Source organism: Bos javanicus, chromosome 2 (assembly GCF_032452875.1).
Source record: "Bos javanicus breed banteng chromosome 2, ARS-OSU_banteng_1.0, whole genome shotgun sequence".
NCBI lineage: Eukaryota > Metazoa > Chordata > Mammalia > Artiodactyla > Bovidae > Bos > Bos javanicus.
In genome coordinates, this window is record NC_083869.1 from 25,988,724 (window position 1) to 26,011,294 (window position 22,571).

Consider the following 22,571-nt stretch of genomic DNA (forward strand, 5'->3'; position numbering starts at 1 on the left):
AGATGTCCCATATACCCTTTGCCCCCACACATACTCAGCCTCCCCAGTTATCAACATCCCTCATCAACTGTACATTTGTTATAACTGATGAACCCACACTGACACATCATACTTACCCCAGATCCATAGTTTACATTACAGTTCGCTCTTGATGCTATAAATTTTATGAGTTTGGACTTTATAATGACACATATCCATCATTATGGCGCCACACAGAGTGTTGTCAATGGCCCTAAAAATCCTCTGTGTTCTACCTATTTGTCCTTCCTCACAGCCCCTCACCCCTTGACAACTATTGATCTTTTTACTGTCTCCATAATTTTGCCTTCTCCAGAATGTCATATAGTTGGGATCACATAGTGTGTATTCTTTTCAAATTGGCTTCTTTCACTTAGTAAAATGCATTTGAGATTCCTTCATGTCCTTGTGTGTTAGTCACTCGGTCGTGTCTGGCTCTTCGTGACCCCACGGGGTGTAGCCCACCAGGCTCCTCTGTCCATGGAATTCTCCAGGCAAGAGTACTGGAGTGGGTTTGCATTTCCTTCTCCAGCTTCATGTCTTTAGTGGCTTGATAGCTCACTTCTTTTTAGCACTGAAGACTATTCCATTGTGTGGACATGTCATGGCTTATCCATTTACCTACAGAAGGACATCTTTTTTGCTTCCAAGACTGGTAATTATAAATAAAGTTGTCTTAAACAAACATTCCTGTACAGGTTTTTGTGTGGACATACATTTTCAGCTCCTTTGGGTAAATACTAAGGAGAATGACTACTGGATTACATAGTATGTTTAGTTTTATAAAAAATTGCCACATTCTCTTCCAAAGTAACCGCATCATTTTGCATTCTCACCAGCAGTGAGAGTTCGTATTGCTCCACATTCTCACCAGCATTTGGTGCTGTTTGTGTTCCAGATTTTGGCTATTCTAATATGTGAACAGTGGTATCTCGTTGATGTCTTAATTTTATTTCCCTGATGATATATGATGTAGAGCATCCAACTGTCTTTCCATCTTTTGAAGGAAAAAAATCAGTATTTTTATGTAGTTTATGTGAGCACTCAAAAAGCATCCAGCAGAGTGTTCTGAATGACAGGATGTTCAAAATACATTTTGAGGGAAGGGCAGGAGATCAGGAGTTATGCAGTCTGAATTGCAGGGAGGTTTCTTAGCCACAATCTGTAAAATGAGGTAAAATCTCTAACCTCCTTCTCAGCGTTACTATGATATTATAGAAATAAGGAGATTGGAAGTCCTTTGTGTGAATGTATGAATTTTAAAACTGCTGTGCAAAAAGTATAAGATGTTGTAAAAATAAGTATTTCTATTGGTTAGTCAAGAAAGAAGCAACTCCTACCTCCAGTATCATTCTGTCTTCTTATAAAACAAAGTTATTTACTTTGCTCTAAATTTTTCTTAAAATGACAAAGCTCTGAATGTTTATAGTAGCTTTATTCATCATCACAGGAACTGGAAACAAATGTCCTTCAGCTGGTAAATGGATATAATTGTGGCACATCCGCAGACCAGGATTCTGCTCAGCAATGAAAAAGAACAAACTGCTGATAATGGAGCAACACTGACGACTCTCCAAAGCGTGAGGCTAAGTGAAAGAAGTCAGAGCCAAATATCTACATACTATATGCTTTACTTACACGGTGTTTTAGAAAACATAAAATGACAGGGACAGGAAAACCAGTATGGTCACCAGAAGCTGGGGGTGCGGAAGGGATGGACAACAGCAAGGGCATGAATGAACTCTTTGGAAATGTCTTTTTCTTGATTGTGTTGGGGGTTACCTGACTATATGTGATCATCCAATTTTCTCAAACTGAGTTTCACTATATGTAAATTATACCTCAATAAATCTGACTTTAAAAAATTTACCAAATTAAAAAACAAAAAGGGTAAAGCCTCCTTCTCCCCAAACTGGATTGTTTCTGGACAGGAGGATACAATTGCTTCTAACCCACTAGGAGGAGAGTCTGGGGGAAGAGCCTTGCTGTCAACGAGGGACACTTCACAAAACGTTTGCATCACTGACCATAGCTGGTTTTGACACTAAGCAGTTGGCTCAAAGTCTATGAAATTAGCAGGCTGTGGTTGCTTATACATCTCACCCATCACAACTTTATTGACGAGAATGGCTACCAGCTGTCACCTCTGCCTCCGCCTCTGTGCTTGGTGATTCAGACTGCGTGGCCACAGCAAATCAAGCCATGATCCTGCTATGGCTCTTCGTGTTGGGGTTTGAACTCCTGGCCAAATGGCTGTTGCTCAGCTGTTATGCTGCCAATCACCTGTCACTGAGGGTTAAATGTGATAGGCTTACCCATATCTTCCAACTCTTCAGACATCTCAAAGGCAACTTGCCTTCCACAGCAGGAGGCAGCAGTCTTAGTGATATTCAACTCCTGGATTTTAGAATTCCTGACTTCTGGAGGGCAGAGTACAGAGGAAACTTGCTATTTTACAGAACAAGCTGCAGAAGGGCCTCAAACCCATGAGTGGGAAAAATGATGTCAGGAGCATATCACCTAAGTCATAACAATTTTGAGATCACTGGAAAATGTATCCACACAAATGAACCATACTCTTGGCATAATGGATCATAGCTCATTACAAAAAGAAAGCTGCCTGAAATCTTTCACATACTATTGCTGTGTTTTAATTTTTCCCTGTCAGATAGGCAAAGACATAAGATTCAGAAAATTCTCTCTTTTATAAAGGTTTTGTTATAACTGTATTTGAGATCTGACATGCACTATCTTTTTTTACTTCCGTATAAATTTTATTTATTTTTTTATTTTTTTAAATTTTATTTTATTTTTAAACTTTACATAATTGTATTAGTTTTGCCAAATATCAAAATGAATCCGCCACAGGTATACATGTGTTCCCCATCCTGAACCCTCCTCCCTCCTCCCTCCCCATACCATCCCTCTGGGTCGTCCCAGTGCACTAGCCCCAAGCATCCAGTATCGTGCGTGCATCGAACCTGGACTGGCATCTTGCTTCATACATGATATTTTACATGTTTCAATGCCATTCTCCCAAATCTTCCCACCCTCTCCCTCTCCCATAGAGTCCATAAGACTGTTCTATACATCAGTGTCTCTTTTGCTGTCTTTCCTCCAAAAGTGAGAGAAATAGTTTCATCTTTCTGAAGTTACAAAATTATTATTCTAATCATAGAAGAGTATTTCACAGACTCATTTTCTTCTCCCTCAAGTAACTTCATACTTAGGAAGTGGGGACAGAGAGGAAATTGACACTTACTGAATAGCTGCCATGTGCCAGGTCCCATGCGGGATACTTTGTGTAAATTACCTGCTATGATCTTCACAACAGTCCTGAGAATTAGACCTTAATGAGTCCCATTTTGTAGCTAAGGAAACTAAGGTTCAGAAGTTAAGCAATTTCCCCTAAACCATATGACAAACCAGGTGGTACAGCCAGGATTTTAAGTAATTTTGACTCCAAAGTCCACATGCTTAGGATGGTATATAAAACTCTCCCCAAAGCTTTGACTGGTGCCATATCCAAGATGGAAATCAATGTTAGAGCTGGTCTACTAAAAAGAGCATTGGGTGAAGACTCAGAACAGGGCTCTGATATTTGTCATTAAGCTTATGTAACACATAAGGGGAGACAACTTATGTAGACTCTCTGTGCTTCTGTTTGATCTGTTTGGGGAGAAAACAAAATCTGCTTTTCTACACACAGAAGTCTTTTGAGGGAAAAAGTTCAATAATTCTTGTCACAGCACAGTTAATTTTCCTATAAGGTTTCTTTACTATTACTTGGACAGAGTCCTCAAACTAATAAGGGTTTCATAAAATGTGACATCACATTTTATGATTCTATGTGAAAAAAATGAAATACATAAATGCAATTCAAGAGTGTTGTTGACATCATTATTAATCAATTATTGACTACAATGCTGCTTCACTCAATGTTGAGGTGGTAAAGATACCATCTGAAGAACTGCCTTTTTGCAGCCAGATTCTGGAGCTCTACATGAAGTCCGTAAGGGAGGAAATGATTCCCACCCAAAGAGGTTCTATCCATGGGTTTACTCTGAAATTTAATCTTGAGTCCTGTGATGCCAACCACTGCACCAAAGTTTCATCTTCAGCATTTCCATGCCGTGTCAGTATGATATCAGGAAAAAGCAGACCTCAGTTCCACACTGGCTTTGCAGCTTCTTCTCTAACTGTTAATTAGGTTAACAGTACTTTACCTGCTGGGTGTTTAATTCTAACATGGGCAATAATTTGATTTCAGAACAAAGGACATTCCTTTGCATCACAAGTTACTTTATGGTAAGAATTTTACTGCTTGTGCCCAGTGAGGTTTGGCAGAGCCCATTTCTTGACAGAAATCTCGAGGCTAAGGCCAGACTCTGTCTCTGCTATACACCACTTCCCTGAAGCCATGTTTCTGGAGCTCTCTGTATGTCCTGACCCAGCTCACAGACAAGGCACATTTTCCCAAAGTAAATCACAATCCTTAACCATCACCCCCCAAAACATTCTCCTTCTCTAAGAAGTTATACCTGTGGTTATCAGAAACCAGTTGCAGACCTTTACCTACAAAGAGTCAGAGAAGGTCAGACAGTGCAAGTAGACTCTGCAGGACCCTCACATTGCCTGAAAGGCACCTTCCTTCAGTTAATCAGAGCTTGGAAGACAGTGGAGCTAGCGTGAGCTCTCCATTCACCTCAAGCTCAGGTGCACCAGTTAATTCCTTCCCCTAGATGTTGTTTTACTCTTGTGTGGAAATGGCCTGAAATACCAGGAATGGAGAGGCAGCTGGCTCCTGCCAAGAAGAGTTTGGAACTTTTCTTCCCTCACATTTTGAGAAATCACATGTTTTGTGCAAAACAACCAGGAATATTTCCAAAAGACAGAAACAGAACGAGTGAAGAAACAATGGAATAGGGTGGAATGATAGAGATGCATAAAGGAGCATGCTTGTTTTCCTCCTATCTGTCCAAAGTGGATATTTTCCCTCACTGGGTACATTCATTTGACTTTCCTCTACTGTTTGACTTGTGATCAACAATGTGCTTATGCACAGATTCATCAAACTGAAAAACATCTGCCTAATCATTTTTACCTTCAAGAAGCTTGGGCCATTTCAATGTATTATTGTTGGTTGTTTAGTCACTAAGTCATGTCTGACTCTTTTGCAATCCCATGGACTGTAGCCCACCAGGATCCTCTGTCCATGGGATTTCCCAGGCAAGAATACTGGAGTGGGTTGGCATTTCCTTCTCTGGGGGATTTTCCTGACCCAGGGATTGAACCCATATATCCTGCATTGGCAGGCAGATTCTTTACTACTGAGGCACCAGGGGAAGCCATTTCAAAGTATATCCTCAGCTATATATCACAATGATTTTGACTCTTTGGTGTTTAATAGAATTCCCTTCCAAGGAGTGCTGACATAATATAGAGTACTTGATTATACAAACAGCGTCCATTTGAGGGAAGCATGTTTTTTAATCCTCTGTGTTGAAGATGAAAAATCTGAAGCCCCAAACTAAATCCCATTGTTCACCTTGAGAGTAGCTCCAGCATAAAGCAGTTACTTAAACAGTAGTTGAATAAGTGAATGAAATAAAGACATTTCCTAATTTGAAATATAGTTGTTCTGTGCACCTAGGGATATTTCTGGGAATCTAGTTCTAGGAAATTATTGCAACAACCCAGTCATTGCCAACCCACCAACAATGCTAAAGGAATCAACCTTTCAAAATTAGAAAAGACTAGGAGGAAGGCTTACCCTGAGAGAGGTTTAAAAGTTCAGGCGTTTTAAGTATTACAACTTGGTTCTGCCATGATGTGGGGTCAGACTTTTAAAAGAAGTTAACCTGGAGAAGGGGGAGAGCCTGTCTGGATTCTATGCTTGCTTTCCTCTTTGGAAACTACATTTAAAGCAATTCCCATTGGCTGGCGTCACATGATGTGCCCAGGGGTTCCAGCTGCAGCTGGTTTAAAATGCCTGCTCACAGGCTCAAGCAAGAGGGCCTCTCAGCCTTGGCAGGACTGAGGATGCCGTTCCAAAAGCCACTCCCCTCAGAAGGCATTAGAAGGAGAAATGGCAATAGATTTTAGTGCTGTTATCCCTTGTAGGACCAAGGAGGGGAGTAAGTAGGAAGCTAATCAGATAACAGAGAGAAAGAGAAAACAATTTCCAAAGCACTGAAGCAAGTAGATGAGAAAGTGCTATAAACCAATGGGCTCTTCCTGCTCCTGGAGGGCTAGGGGAAGAGAGGCTGCAAGAGCCAGCTCCTCCTGGAGACACCCTTTGAAGTTCCTTCCCAGTCCCTCAGGCTCCGCTGTCACTGAGGGCTTCTCCCCTGTGAGATGAGGAGCCTGGCACTTTGCTCTTGCTTGAAAAACAGATCTTGAGTTAGAGGGGTAATTTTTAAAAATTGTGCTTTCAAAAACTTAGAGAATGAGACATTGTAGACCTTTAAAAAAAATTCCCTGCAGGTTGTTTGTTTTGATAGTATTTACTGAGGAACGTATGCAATTTTAGTTGACAAAATCTAGTTATATCCATTCTCTGAAAGTTAAGAATTCATTAAGAAAAAACAACAACAATACATTAGTGATGGGTGACAACTATTGGTTTTTACTTCTACTATCCCATCTATCCAAACAGGAATATGTTTGCAGTTATTTTTCTGATTAAAAAAGTACATATTTTTAATTGTTTTGTTATGTTTTCCCATAGCAAGAGCCTATTATCAGCATTAATCAAAAATAAACACACACACACAAAAATAATAATAAAAACACAATAAAGCATGCCACTTCTCACCAAGGTGACACTTGAAGTCGTTTCCCTCTCCTTGAAAAAAGAAACTGAGGAAGGCCATTTTTGCCCAGATCCTCAGCAGGCTCTCTGCCTGTGAACCCACATCTCACAAAGGCCCTTTCTTGCCGGCACAATGTTCCGCACACAGGAAATGTGTGTGCATGTGCCTAGCATGTTCCCCCGTTTGTTTTCTTTTCCAGCATTGCTCACTGGCTGGTGAACAGTTCAGGCCCACAGAGAGCTTGAGACCACCAGCTCATGTATTTGAAAGGCATCTGTTTATTTTGAAAATGCAAATGTGGCCTACCTCAAAGACTGACAGGCAGGAAAATACCAGGGAGCAAAGGGAGAGGTATCCAGTCTGGAGCCCTGTCCCTCCCTCGATCACGCCCGCTGAGATCACTCGCCATCAGAACCACTTGAACAGCTCCGGGAGTCTGAGCGAACGGCCCACATTTCAAACGAGCAGGCTCGTCTCTCCCAAGTCTAGCCCGGCGGATCATAGCTCACCTGATTTAAAGTACTGATTGAGTCATTTCCAAAAGTACCCTGGGACTTGGAGATGGTGGTGCCCAGGCCAAGTACTGCCTGGAGGAGGGCCCCTAACACTGACACCAGTCTCCTAACAGCCAAAGCCCTGTCCTGGGGACAGATTCCTGGAGAAAGCCCGGGAAGGTTAATACCCTGACTTTGATCTCTGTCAAGGCATACCAGCAAGAATTAATTTACATTTCAGATGAAAAAGGTTGACAGCATGAAAAGGCATCTTGTTTCTGGTATGTGAATGTGCCGTAATAGATCGGGAATTCTGAAAGGAAGTTCTGAGGAAGCTAAAGGGATAAGCCGAGCGGCTGCTTTTATTGGGAAGAAGATGAAAGGAAAACAAATTTCAATATGCGCCGCTCTGTAGCAACATGTAGGCCAAATGCTTCCTAAATTTCAAGGGCTATTCTTTCAAAAACTATGTAACATAGCGTTGCAGCATGATTTAAACAAGCAAAAAAAAAAAAAAAGACAATAGGCCAGAACTTGAAATATAAACCAAACACATTGAAGAGTCTACATTTCAAATGAAATGATCTGTTGAAAAAATAATAAATTAGAGAATAACCGTAGAAAATACCCAGAAAAGGTTATGTTGTGATAGCATCCCTAAGCCACTTCTGCAGGCTTCAAAAGTAAGAGTACCCCTATATTTGGAGTTTGTTCTACTTGAAATGTCCCAGGGACATGAAGAGCTTGTAAGGAGAGGATTATACTTTAGGAAGAGCACACCCCAAAACAGAGACATTGGAATGAGCTGTCTTGCTTTTAGATCAACACTGCCTTTGAATCGAAAGATAAGGAGAACATTTTCAAGTAAAAGTAATCTGCCCATAAAATTGCAAATGTCATTACCCTATCTGAGTATCTTTACCACTTACACAAAACCAGCCCCTCAACTCCTGTCCATGATGTTGGCTGAAGGGCAATGAGACATTGCCCGCCCTTGCTCTGGCTGTCACACTCTCCTGCCAAGAGGGTGAGGTGGTGTCAGTACCACCCTCAATAACTACATGCCCACCCAAGCCCATGGGGACTCAGAAGCTCCCAATACCACTTGATATGCAGGACACTGGCTGCCAGGCTAAGAAGGAGGGTGTTTCCAAGGTTTAAAAAAAAAAGAAGCTACTTAAAGAAATGTGTTCTCTCCAGTCCCATGAAACAAAAGGACCCTTTCATAGTGTACCCACCCCACAGGTGCTGCGCTGAAAAGATGCAGCCGAGCGTCCTGATATAATGAAGCCACTCACCTGTCTGTTCTTATGCATTTTCTTATGTCTGTTCTTATGCATGTGGCAATAACAGAGTCCAAAAGGGAGCCATCTAAAGATGATTTTCAGAGAGGGAAAATTTGATTTATGATCCTACACACTTTATGATAAGGGAATCAACAATAGATAAGCTCAAAGTTTATATTTGAAGATACATGTTAGGTTTTGAGCCAAACAGTGTGATCAGTCCAGTATCTTCTCTTGGTGTGGGCGAGGGTAAGGGGAACTGTGTGTGTGTGTGTGTGTGTGTGTGTGTGTGTGTTGGACAGTGGGGAGGAAGAGAGAAAATGCATTTTGAGTTGTTTTACTTGTTGCAACTAGAGCTGGATCATTCTTCCTGATGCTTTGACGCTGTGGAGCTTAGAATTCCTAGGGGATGGTGTTAAAAGTTGCACTCTGGGGTTGAAATGACACTCTTTCCTCCCAAACATTTTGTTTTTGGATAAAGTTGTCTGGCCTTACAGGGCCAGAGAGTTCTGAGAAGTGCCTCAAGAAGCCAGGCTCTGAGTAGAGATCTCCTCGAAAGGGGTGCAGTTGTTTCCCTTAAAAGTTTGTTCCAAGTGTGGCAGTATCTGAAATCCTCTCTCTCTGCTGCAAGTCCGCTGGCCTGGTCACGTCTCTCTCGTTCTGTCTCTGATATCTTGTGCTCTCAGAGCCCGGGTGTGTCTGCTCTGGGGCCTGTCTCTTCCAAAGCCTCAATTAGGCACATGCAGCTTCAAAAGACAGAGGGAGCTGAGCCCCACAGCCCCTGGGGATACTGCCCTTTGCAGAAGAACAGAGTGACCTGGGAGCCAGAGCTTGAGGTGCTCAGGCAGCTACAAGCTGAGCCACAGCATGCTAACCCCAGGGGGCCCAGAGGACCACTGCAGTCACACACAGGCCTGGGTGTGGGAAACACAGTTTGCCAGGCAAGTACCTGAATTAGTCCTATCTCTGTGCTATGAAGAGATAGGCTGAGCATATAGTTAGAGAATTCCAAGGTTGGAAGACCTTTCAGACCTTTCTAGCCAATGTTCTTGTTTGCAGACAAGGGACAGGTGACTCCAGGAGAGGAAGGGAATTGCTCAGTTGGCAGTATGTAAAATGGACTCTATCCAAACTGGCTGTGAATAAATGCTGACTCGACTTCTGACTGGCTGTGTGACTATGGACAAGTTATTTCACTTCTCTGTGCCTTGTTTCCCCCTGTATAAAATTGGGAATACAAGAGAACCAACTTGGAGCATCCTTAGCCAAGGTCTGGCATGCAGCCAGTGCTCTCAATCATCACATGGACGGGGGTGAATCAGAACAAGCACTAGACCCACTAGAACTCTTGACTCCTCTTCCAGTGCTCCTGAATTATTAACCTTTCAGCTTTTTGAAACTCATATGAACTTAATCACAGAAGATTTCCAAGTGGATGCTATGAAAATGATGTTTTAATTACCTGCGTGAATATGAACAGCAGACTCACTCCTTCTGTTGCTTATTTTCTTAAATTTCCTCCGAGCATCATATCCTCTCCAGGCTAAAAATATAAAACCATGTGCTAGGAATGAGATTAATTTAAGAATGTGCCAGAGAATTGATATAAGCTGTTTCCCTCCAATCCTCTACCCCTCTCCTCCTCCCCACTGCTTTCTCACTGAACAAAATAAGCAGAGCTACGTGAGTGATGGTGGGGAAGAGGGGCCTCTCTGTACTCTCAGCTCGGCCTCCAAGATGCTTTTGAGAAGGAGTCATTTTGGTTCAGGCAGTGAATTTCTGCAACCTCTGGATTCCACTTAGGAATCACTTGGAGCCCTGTGCAGGTGAGGTGGGTCCCTGTCATTCCAACCCATGGAGGAAGCTCTGCCTTCAGGACTTGAGGGGTAGGAGAGGACTGGAATGGCCTGACTCACTCTGTATTTTTTATTGGGAGAAAGGTATAAAACATGAAAGTTGAAGGAGAGAAAAATAAATAATAATGATTAGTAGCATCACATTTGCGTTTGGTGAGGGGAGACTATGTAAAGAACTGTGTTCAGGGAGGGAATGCGTGACGGAAAGGGAAAATGCGTGGGAAATGAATGAAGAGAAGAGAAAGGGAGCCTGGGGCAAGGGGCAGGGTGTTGAGTCCTTCAGAGCGCTAGGCACTGAGCTGCCACCAGCAGCATGACCAGCTCTCCTTTTCACTTCCTCCCTGAGCGCTACAGCTCTCCATGTCACTGAATGAGGTCATGGAGTCCATGTGGACGTTATGATTCTGGGTTATGAGAACACAAAGGAAATCATCTGCTGTGCTCAAGACCTGGGACAACTGCCTGCAGTAGCACAGGAGCTCAGACACTGTTTGTGACACAAATGACACATGTGTGTGCAAAGAGGCACTGACAGGGCTGGGTGTAGGACAGAGCCTAGTGATAAGCTGCCTTGGTTTACAAGCTCTGTCTGAGCCAGGAAAGCCTCCTAGATGTGACAGTAGCAGTTCTGAGGCTGAAAACCTGGTAATGGACATGAAGTGTGCATGAGGTGGGTCATCTGGGAGCTGGGGCACATGTCTGTGTGATTGGGGTTTTACATCCACCCAGTGCTACTGCCTCTATCTTGCCGTGGGTAAGGATGGCTCGTTTGCTTATCTGGAGGTCAGAGACTGTGGCAGTCTTGCTCACAGCTATACCCCCAGCACCAAGCACAAGGCCTGGCCTGCAGTAGATACTTGATAAATATTTGCTGAAGGCAAGGGGGAGGGAAGAAAAGGCACCACTGAGAAGAACAAACGGTGAGTGGCCTCAAGCACTTAATGAAATGCCAAGATTCAGGGATGTTTACCTGACTGGATGGCAACAGCCCCCTTCTCTCTCTTCTCTCTGACTCTTCTGTATCTCCTGGCTCCCAGCCACCCCTTGGCATAGGCCTGCAGCACAACCACTCTGCCTATGACTTCCCGCAGCAGCAAATTTAACTGCTCAACATGATAATACTTGAGAAAAACCTGAAATAAGACATCAGTTTTAGCATTACATATAGGCTCCCAAGGGCTCCTCTGGTGCTCAGGGGTAAAGAAGTGTGTTAGTCTCTTAGCTGTGTCTGACTCTTTGCTACCCCATGGACTGTAGCCCACCAGACTCCTCTGTCCGTGGGATTCTCCACGCAAGAATACTGGAGTGGGTAGCCATTCCTTTCTCCAGGAGATCTTCCTGACTCAAGGATCAAAACTGGGTTTCCTACATTGCAGGTGGATTCTTTACTGTCTGAGCCACCAGGTTCAGATAAACCCTGCCAGTGATTCTTCAGTGGTAAAGAAACCACCTCCCCATACAGGAGATGTGGGTTCTCCCCTGGAGAAGGAAACAGCAACCCACTCCAGTATTCTTGCCTGGGAAGTCCCATGGACAGAGGAGTGTGGCGGACTACAGTTCATGGGGTTGCAAAAGAGTCAGACACGACTGAGCGACTAAAAAACAAGAATAATGGACTCCCACAAAGAAATTCACTCTGCTCCAACAAATTAACATAAATATTAAAACATCATCTAAATAAAGTTTACAGTGACTTGATTTATGCTAACATTACTGATTTCTTAGAAGCAAATACGATTAATTCCCCTTGTAGGGTCGAGCCAATATGGGACTATTAATATACACAGATGATGAAGTTAACAGCGTTTTAGGAGATCCTAAATGTTCTCTAGGCCTCAGTTCTGCCATGAGTTCCATTTTCTCAGCTTCCTCTTTTCCCCCTCAGCTCTGATGGAGGTGTTAAACCAGAAAAACTGACCAGGGCCGACAGAAGTTCTGAGGGAGGGGGGCTTGAATGGGCCACAGTGATCTGATTTCTGCTGAAGAGCAGCAGCATTGCCATCCACACTCAGGCTGAGGCTGGCATTGTAGGGCAATTCAGAAGGGACCACAAAAACCTGAAATCTTGTAGGAATATGATGTTCCCCCAAATGAAAAGCTAGACATGATGAGACTACTAATCAGAGTGGGCAGTAAACAACATGAGTCTAAGGAAAAAAGGACAAAAGTATAAAAGATACTCATTATTGTCATTAACATGATTTGTGTATTTGCCTGCAGTGCTGGGATAAGCAGCACTGAAAAAAAGGACATTTAAAAATGAGCTCAAAGATCTCATTCTAGAAATGTTAAATGGTTCTCAAACTACACGCAGAACAGGAAAGAAACTCTCCTCTTTTGGCCTCTGAGATCCTGGGACTCCGGACCCAAGACCAGCAAAGATCACTGTTGGGTTGGGGTCTTGTCTGGTAAGTTGCAAAACTTACAGAGCTATTCAAATCACTGATAAGAGACCGAGGTACACAGCAGAGCATCTCAAGTGACAATCTAAACAACAAAGAAAGAACTACCTTTGTTTTTCCCAGCAGCCAGTGATCTAATCTGGACTTCTCCAAGATAGCGATGCAACTCTCTTTGCTAGCAAGAGGTGTTTGATGTGCTCTGAATGCCAAGTAATAATACCTACAAAACAGAACAGTGAAATAAAGCATTTTTAGTCACCATTTGATTCAGCATCATAGAGTTGCTCTGGGCCCATTGACATGCCTTGTTTTTCAATATCAAATATTTGTTGAGCATCAATAATAGTGTACTAGGTAGTGGAAGACACACAATTCATGCTTATTAGCACTTATCTACTTTCATATTTTCTGCTACATGTATTTTCCTTTTAGTATTGCTTATAATTCACATTCAAAGCATACTTGGCATCTTTTACATGCAAAATCAAAGTATGTAATCCTTTAAAAAACTGAAGTTTAGACAGCTCTCCCAGCAAAAGTTACCATTTTAAATGTATTACTCTTTTAAAAATAATTTGTCATCTCACTGTATGAATTTGGCTCTGCTTTGAAAATTCCATCTGAAGCAATGTGTAGAGAGCAAAAATGATCACAGCCTGACACTACTGATTTTGTCTGTTAAGCTCTGTGTCTCTTTCAAGGTAAAAAGTGGGTATGTTTTCTTGAGACAATCACCAAAACCACATTTGTCTTCCTAAATTACTCATTTTAATAAACTTCTGTACTTTCAGATGAAAGAGTTTCTGGGTAGATTCAAAGAACATGACCAGATTATATATATATATGTAAGTTTGTATATGTGTGTATGTCCATACGTATGTCTATATACATGTATATGCATATATATGTACATGATGTTGAATATATTATCTTTTTAGAAAACTTTATCTTAGCTTTTCTTTTAAAAACTTTCAAGCATCTTTCCTCTGCTCCATGTTGCCATCTGTAATTAAATTCAACCACTTGGAAGTATTTCCTTGTCAGAGGATTTTCCTGTCATTGCTCAGACAAGGGTGATCTGTTATTTTAGAATTGCTTTAAAATGTAGAGCCATTTATACTTTTTAAGAAAATCACCAAAATATAAAATATGTCCTTTCCTCTCACCAAATATTCCCATGCTTTCTGTTTATGGAAAGATAAACACACTTGATTAGCACTTGAGCCATTTAACTTTATCTTTGTGCTACAAGATTGTTTTACAAGTTAGGATCGAATGCTGATTTTGCCGAAAACATTTGCATTCAGAGATTCTGAGAATGTTTCTAAGACTCTGAGTCTCTGTTTCCACCTGTGAGGAAGAGAAGCAGTTTTCTCTCAGAACCCCTGAATGGTGGCCAGGACCATGCTAGGTCGTCTGGCCAAGCCCAGGAACCTGTTCAGAGTAAATGTTCCTGGAGCTAGGTGGGAGGAGGGACAGCCAGGAGTCAGGCTGAGGTCTGGGCAGTTCATGGCATCAGCACAGATTCTTTAGCCCTAGTTTCTCAAGGACTGTAATTCCAATCATAGGCTCTTGGATTTGGCTTGGGCTAAAGCAAGAAGATTGTGTACTAGAGTGCATGGGGGTGGTAGAAATAGATGGCAAATCTCTATGGAGTGAACATCTTGGGAAAGGTAAAGTACAGATAGCTTAAGATGTAAAAGTCATTGATAAAAGCAGGACTTCCCTACTCTCTTTTCCTTTAGTCCCGGCCATTTATAAAATGGGATATATATTATAAATAACATACGGCATGATTATATGTTTATAATATGATTAAGGGCTTACTTCCCTGGTGGCTCAGACGGTAAAGCATCTGCCTACAATGCAGGAGACCCGGGTTCAATCCCTGGGTCGGGAAGATCTCCTGGAGAAGGAAATGGCAACCCACTCCAGTATTCTTGCCTGGAAAATACCATGGATGGAGAAGCCTAGTAGGCTACAGTCCATAGGGTCGCAAAGAGTTGAACATGACTGAGCGACTTCACTTTCACTTTGGCCTTAATCAGACAGGCTTGCTCAGGCTGATTGCTCAATACTGTTAGTGATGAAATATTTAAAGATAATCTAATGAATGACCAGAACTATGCAGTATATGAGATTACAAGATATGTTCTAACTATCCGTTCAAGGATTTATCCTTGTTTTGGGGGCATCCATGGATGCTTCTTAGCCATTTCTAAATAGACAGAATATATCTTGAATTAATATAAATATTATAAATTAACTTTGATTTTTAGCACTTCAATTCAAATCTCTTATTATGATAATAACATTCATATATAGCTTTTAGTTCAGAAAGAGATGGATAACAGTACAGTCAAGATGTGAAGATTTCAAAAAACATTAAGGGAGCATTCAAGTGATATGTCTGCAGTAGTCAGTTCAGAGAGGTATCAGTGCAGTGTGTTTTCTCCACAGAGTATTCTAATAGATAATACGGTTAAAAACAAAACAAGACAAATAAGCACTTTGGCTGAGTTTCTGTATGCTTAAACGCTTCAATATAAGGGCAAAAATGAAATGAAAGGCATGAAGATAAAAGGCCTGCCACCAAGGGGACATCTTTTTGAGAAGATCCATTCCACCCCCTTCTTGAAGCAGCTTGATGAGTTAAATAAGCAGGAGACAATGCAATAGCAAAATAATACATGTAAAGATTTGTCTTGAGGGTCTGAGTACTTGAGAACATTGTAAAGACCAGTTCTATCTCTCTATTCAAGAGTTCTGCCCTGAGCTGTTCACCAGTTCTGCCCTGAGCTGTCTCTGATAGGTAGAATTCATCTCTCAGATTGGAGTTTGAGCCCTGAGTTAAGAGTGAGAAGGTCTTTCATCTCTAACCATAGGTAAGTCACTTGTATCTGAATTTTCAAAGGGAGCAATGGGAACCAGATAAGTGGTTCTTAGCTCTTAGGTGAGGGGGAGCGTGGTGGAAGACTCTATGAAAATCTGGTAAAAGCTATAAACATTTTTTCTTAGGAAAATGCTCTTGATATAACATATTGCATACAGTATCAAGGGTTCCACATAGTTCGTGTTGGCCCTCCAACGACCTAAGAGCCCTTCCCTATTTCAGAGCTCTACAGAAAGTGATAAATTTTACAATACTTTATCTTATTAAAACATATAAGTTATTAAAAGAGTAAATATCCAGTTGAAAAATCTCTATCCAAAAATGTTCTTTAGTTTTCTGCCTAAAATGTTTTATTGTATGAAATACAAATTTTTCAAGGAAGAGTTTTTAAACTAGTTAAACTAGAGGTACCAGTTACTACATAACAAAAAACTTCAAAACTTAATGGGTTAAAGAGTAGACATTTATTGTCTAACAGTTTGTGAGGGTCAGGAATTTAGGAGCAGCTTATCTGGGGATTTCTGGCTCAGGGTCTTACATGAGACTACAGTCAAGATGTTGGCCAGGGCTTCAGTCATCTAAAGGCTTGAGGATCTATTTTCAAGATGGTGCTACCACAAGGCTAATGGTAAAAAGCCTTAGTTTCTTTCTGGCTATTGACAGGATGCTTCTCAGTTCCATGCTACATGGGCCTCTTCAGAGGACTATTTCAGTATCTTCATAACAGAAGATGGTCTCTACCAGAACAACGGATCCCAGAGAAAAAGCAAGAAGGAATCTGTAATGCCTTTTATGACTGAGGCTTAGAAGTGATACACCATCACTTCTTCCATATTCTTCTATTCATTAGAAGCAAGTCTCAAAGTCCAGACTACATTTAATGAGAGAATTTAAGTTTTACCTCTTAAAGGGATTTAAGTATCAAGTAATTTGTGGCCATATCTTTAAACCACTGCAAAGAATCTCTCTGAATCATCAACTCTTATCAAAAAATGCACAAATACAATAAAATAAGTTAAAAGTAAAAGTAAAAGACATACCATACTAATACTAGTCAAATTAAAACTGGACTGGTTATATTAATATAAACAAAGTAGATTTCAGAGCAAATAAATATTATGAGGGATAAAGAAGTTTATTTCATAGTGATAAAGAGGTCAATCCATTAAAAAAATTAAACATTCTAAGCATTTTTTCACTTAATAACACAGCTTGAAAATACATGAGCCTAAAAGTATTAATGCTGCAGGTGCTAATACTGTTAATTGTGTCTTGTTAATAATACACAATTATAGTCAAGAGAATTCAGTACCCTCTTCCAGTAATTGATAGGACAAGTAGACCAAAGAAAAAGAATCATCAAGGATATGCAAGGTTTGAATAACCAACCTAACCTAACTGACATTTATAGAAAATTCCAGCTAAAAATAATAGAACACATTTTCTTTTCAATTACGTATGAAACATCTACCACAATAGGCTATATTCTGGGCAAAAAACCCCATGACTTAGTCATACAAGGTACATTCTCTGACCATAGCAGAATTAAATTAGAAGTCAACAAGATACCTGGAAAATTCCCAAATATTTATGAACAGACTTCCATGGAAAAATAACCCATGTATCAAAGAAGAAATCAAAAGAGAAATCAGATTGATCAAATGAACATGAAAACACAACCTGTCAAAAATTTGTCAGATACTGCAAAAGTAGTAGTATTTAGACATATATACCATTAAACACCTATAACAAAAAAGAAGAATGGTCTCAAATACATGAGTTCAACCTCTAACATACATTAGGAAAAGAACAAATAAAACCCAAGATCAGCAGAAGAAAGGAAATAAAGATCATGGTGAAAAATCATTGAAATAAAGAAGAGACACTGAATGAAATTGAAAAGTGTTATTTGAGAAGGTTAATGAAACTGGTAAACCTTTAGCCATATAGGTTAGGAAAAGGAAAGCAAACAAAGGTATGAGATTAGTGATATTCTATAGATTCTACAAATATTAAAAATACAATAAGGGAATATTAGAAACAACTTTGGGGGCCTCCCAGGTGGGCCTAGTGGTAAAGAATCTGCTGCCAATGCAGTAGATATAAGAGACGTGGGTTTGATCCTTGGGTCAGGAAGATCCCCTGGAGGAGAGCACAGCAACCCACTCCAGTATTCTTGCCTGGACAATCCCATGGAAGGAGGTGTCTGGTGGACTATAGTCCATAGGGTCACAAAGAGTCAGGGTCACGACTGGAGTGACTTAGCATACACGCACAAACTTTATGTCATGCTAACGAGATAAAAGTGAAAAAACATATGATCTTACTAAATGAGGAAAAGGATTTGACAAAATCCAATATCCAACACTAATTTAAAAAAAAAAAAAAAAGAAACTTTTCAACAAGCTCAATTCAAGGGAATTTCCTCAATCTGAAAAAATAAAGTATCTATGAAGACCCTACAGCTAACACCACATTTAATGGTGGAAGACTGAATACTATTCCCCTAAGCTTAGGAAAAAATAAAGGATATCCATCATTACCACTTCAATTCAGCATTGTAAAAGTTCCAGCCATTGCAAACAAGAGAAAGAAATAAAAGGTATCTCTATAAGAATGGAATAAGTAGAACTGTCTTAATTTGAAGATGACACATTATCTATGTAGAAAATCCCATGGAATGTATGAAACAAACAAACAAAAATCCTACCAGAGCTAATAAGTGAATTTAGTAAAGTTGTAGGCTACAGATCAAAACCAAGAGCATGGCATCCGGCCCCATCACTTCATGGCAAATAGATGGGGGAAAAATGGTAACAGTAACAGACTTTATTTTCTTGGGCTCCAAAATCACTGCAGATGGTGACTGCAGCCATGAAATTAAAAGACACATGCTCTTTAGAAGAAAAGTTATGACAAACCCAGACAGCATATTAAAAAGCAGACACATTACTTTGCCAACAATGGTCCGTATGGTCAAAGCTATGGTTTTCCAGTAGTCGTGTACAGATGTGAGAGTTGGACCATAAAGAAGGCTGAGTGCTGAAGAATTGATGCTTTACAACTGAGGTGCTGGAGAAGACTCTTGAGAGTCTCTTGGACAGCAAGGAGATCAAACCAGTCAATCCTAAAGGAAATCAACCCTGAATACTCGTTGGAAGGACTAGTGTTGAAGCTGAAGCTCCACTACTTTGGCCACCTGATGAGCCAACTCATTGGAAAAGATCCTCATGCTGGGAAAGATTGAAAGCAGGAAGAAAAGGGGGGAGCAGAAGAAGAGATGGTTCAATAGCATCACTGACTCAGTCAACATGAGTTTGTGCAAACTGGGAGATAGTGAGGGACAGGGAAGCCCGTCATGCTGCAATCCATGACATAGCAAAGAGTCAGATGAGACTGAGCAAGAGAACAACAACAACAAAAGGCCACAGATCAATATACAAAAATTATTATACTTCTATATACTAAAAACAAAAAGTAAAACTGAAAAACTATATCATTTATAACATTTACAAATGTGAAATACAATAGTGATAAATCTGACAATAAGTGCCATTTCTTCAGTCTTTGAAGACAACAGCCAGAGTTCTACACAGTAGAGGGCCAGGGTAGATCTGAAAGGAACAGTGTATAGCATCTTTGTGTTTCTGTTGTATACAGGTGACTTGGAGATTCAGCTTTTTTTTTTTTTAACTTTGGTCTTTTTTTCAAATATTGTTTAATAAAGTTTAATTAGCTTCAGAAAAAAAAAAATAAAAAGACCTGTTCACGGAAAATCATAAAACATCAGCTAAGAAAAATTAAAGACCTAAATAGATGGAGAGAGATATTATATTTCTGAGTCAGAAGATTTAATATTGTTAATATTCAAGTAAAGCACATTGGAGAAGGAAATGGCAACCCACTCCAGTGTTCTTGCCTGGAGAATCCCAGGGACGGGGGAGCCTGGTGGGCTGCCGTCTATGGGATCGCACAGAGTCGGACATGACTGAAGCAACTTAGCAGCAGCAGCAGCGGCAGCAAAGCACATTACCCTTCATAATGCAGTGAGCTTCATCCAATCAGTTGAAAGCCTTAAAAGTCTGTGGTCCCCTGAGAAGGAATTTTATCACCATGCTGCCTTTGGACACAAGACTACATCAACTCCCGCTGGAATTTCTAGCCTGCAGATTTCTAACTTGCCAGCCCCCACAACTACCTGAGCTGATTACGTAAATCAATTTCTCCTTGAGAGAGAGACAAATCTGTATCTGTATGTATAAATACACACACATCCTATTGGTCGGGTTCTCTGGTGAAATCTAATATAGTCCCAGTTCCTTTTTGCTGTTATTTAAACATGGAGTGGAGATGGAGCCAACTGTGGTGGTAAACTTCCTACTAATGGTAGAGGCAAGTAATGAGTTTGGTAGGTTGTTTTTTAGTAACTTCCTTTCCTCTCTCTCATTTCTTCCCCCTTTGTCACTGAACTCCCCAAGTTTCCCACAGATGTTGGGTTTGTGTACCACACACTGGGGGTCCAGGACATTCAAATCCAGCTGTTCCTCCACATGTTCACATACAGATCTTCCCTGTCCTGTGTCAAAACTCTCCGTGCCTGGGCATTGTTGCAGGGCCATCTGTGCAGGGGATTAGCTGGCTCATCTAATAAACATTTAGATCCTGAAGGGAATTTAGACTCGTCAATAAAAATTCTTACTTTGTTTAGAGGAGAAAGCCTGGGAGAAAGCCAGAGAGCCAGAGCAACTGGCTTCAAGGCCACAAACCTAGAATAAGAGCTGAGGCTTTGCCTGGTCTTCTAATCCCAAGTTCAGGCTTCTTTATACTCATCTAACCTGTGTTTACTCTTAGCTATTATAATATACACAGGTAGTATCATTGTCTCTCTAACAGGGACCTTTGATCCTTCAGCACTTTCCAGCTAACTGGAGTGTCTACAGTGATCTGGAATATTGGGACTTGACTTAGAAGTGTTTATTACCTACATCTGAACATCAGCTGTCAGGCACTCCTTGATACATGATCCAAATAATACTCTATTTGCACTAGTGTATCAGTAAGGTGTTGCTGTTTCAATGGAAAACTACATTGTCTTCAGCGTATTCTCCAGGATTATCAGATTCTAGCCCTGGTTCATCTTCTTTGAGCTATTTTGCAACTCTTTCTAAATTGTAGGTAACTGATAGATACATAAATTCTGTCCATTCTGGTGTTAATTTTAATTGACTTCTTCTCTGCTGTGGAAAAACCACTGGTGTTTCTATTCATGATTCATCTTAACATTCCTTTACTTTATATAAGCCTGTGCTGGTTTGACTTTTCCTTTGAACTGATTATAGCATCTGTCTGGTTCCCTCATATCATATAAATAAAATAAATTCTTTAAACACATTCACTTTTATATCTGTATGTAAGTCATGATTTTATTTTATGAAAATTATCTTTAAACAAGAGGAAGAAAGAAGTCGAGAAATTCAGGCTATGGAGTTTCGACCCAAAGGAGCACAAACACATGAGCAAGTGGAGGCAGGAAGTCCTCATACCTTGGCAGACCCAGTGCTACCAAGCAGTCCTAAAAGGTCTCGTGTGCTCAGAAATACTGCCACTCTTCCACCTCTGAAATGCAAATACTGGTTAGTGCAATAGGTTCATTTTGGGACTTACTGAAAAAAATAGTTATTTTCCAAAGTGATCACACCAATTTATAGCCTCACCAGTGGAGTACAAGAGTCCAGCTGCCCTCTATCCATGGCAACCCTGGAGATTGTCAGACTTACTGATTACTGCCAAAATAGGTATGAAGTGGTATTTCATTGTGGTTTTAATTTGTATTTCCTTAATTACTCATGTGGTTGAAATTTTCCTCTTGTTTTCAACAGTCTTCTGACAATGACATCTTCTAACAATATATATAATGAATTTAATTCTTCTAGTTTTTCCTAATGATTATCCATATGGCTAGAATGGGAAAGGAAAAGAGGAGGAAAAAACCCCCCAAAACACTAAGAGTATCTAATTTAGGTAAAAATTATATTAGCATTGGCGATCACTTACTTTTTGTTATGCCTGACATTTTTAATCTGTACCTCTTACCTTAATCATTCTCCTCCTGCATCTTTATGTTGTTTGGGAAGGATGTGCCTCCTTTAAAGATGCTTTTGAAATCCCAACCTATACTGAATGAGCTCTGCTTTTCATCCCTCTGGTTTGAATTTTGCTCTCAAAGGCAAGCAAAACATCTATATTCTAAATGAAGATGTGCACTAAGTCAATAGTGAGTTATTTTAAAAATGGTTAATTATACAAACAATTTTATTTTCCTTTTGAAAGAAAAAAAAAAACTTTAAACAAGCAACTTCCTTTACGAAGAGTCATTCATTCTGTATAGTGTCAGAGCTCTGATACAACCGTGTTATTACTGTTCATCACTTTCTAAATTTCACTGACTCTTCATCCCCTCTCTACTCATTTGTTTGGGCTTCCCAGGTGGCTCTAGTGGTAAAGAACCCCCCTGCAATGCAGGAGTTGTAAGAGAGGCAGGTTTGATCCCTGGGTTGGGAAGATCCCCTGGAGGAGGGCATGGCAACCCACTCCAGTATTCTTGCCTGCAGAATCCCCATGGACAGAGGAGCCTGGCGGGTTACAGTCCATAGGGTCGCAAAGAGTCGGACATGACTGAAGTGACTGAGCACGCACTACTCATTTGTTCATTAAATAAAACTTCATTTAGGACCTATTAATGTACTAGATACTGATGGAAGAGCTGGAATGACATGAGCGAGCAAAGCAGACAATTTCCCCACCCTC

The 22,571-nt window shown here is 40.6% G+C and overlaps 1 protein-coding gene across 1 annotated transcript in view; it reads right to left on the reverse strand.

The window, feature by feature from the left end:
• Positions 1 to 22,571, reverse strand: part of MYO3B (myosin IIIB) — a 372,181-nt gene that overhangs the window by 134,245 nt on the left and 215,365 nt on the right. Inside the window, exons 20-22 of the mRNA XM_061435661.1 lie at positions 12,980 to 13,091; positions 11,440 to 11,602; positions 10,076 to 10,156 (exon numbers count right to left, since the gene is read on the reverse strand). Coding sequence (XP_061291645.1) covers positions 10,076 to 10,156; positions 11,440 to 11,602; positions 12,980 to 13,091 — 356 coding nt within the window. The remainder of the gene's footprint in view (positions 1 to 10,075; positions 10,157 to 11,439; positions 11,603 to 12,979; positions 13,092 to 22,571) is intronic.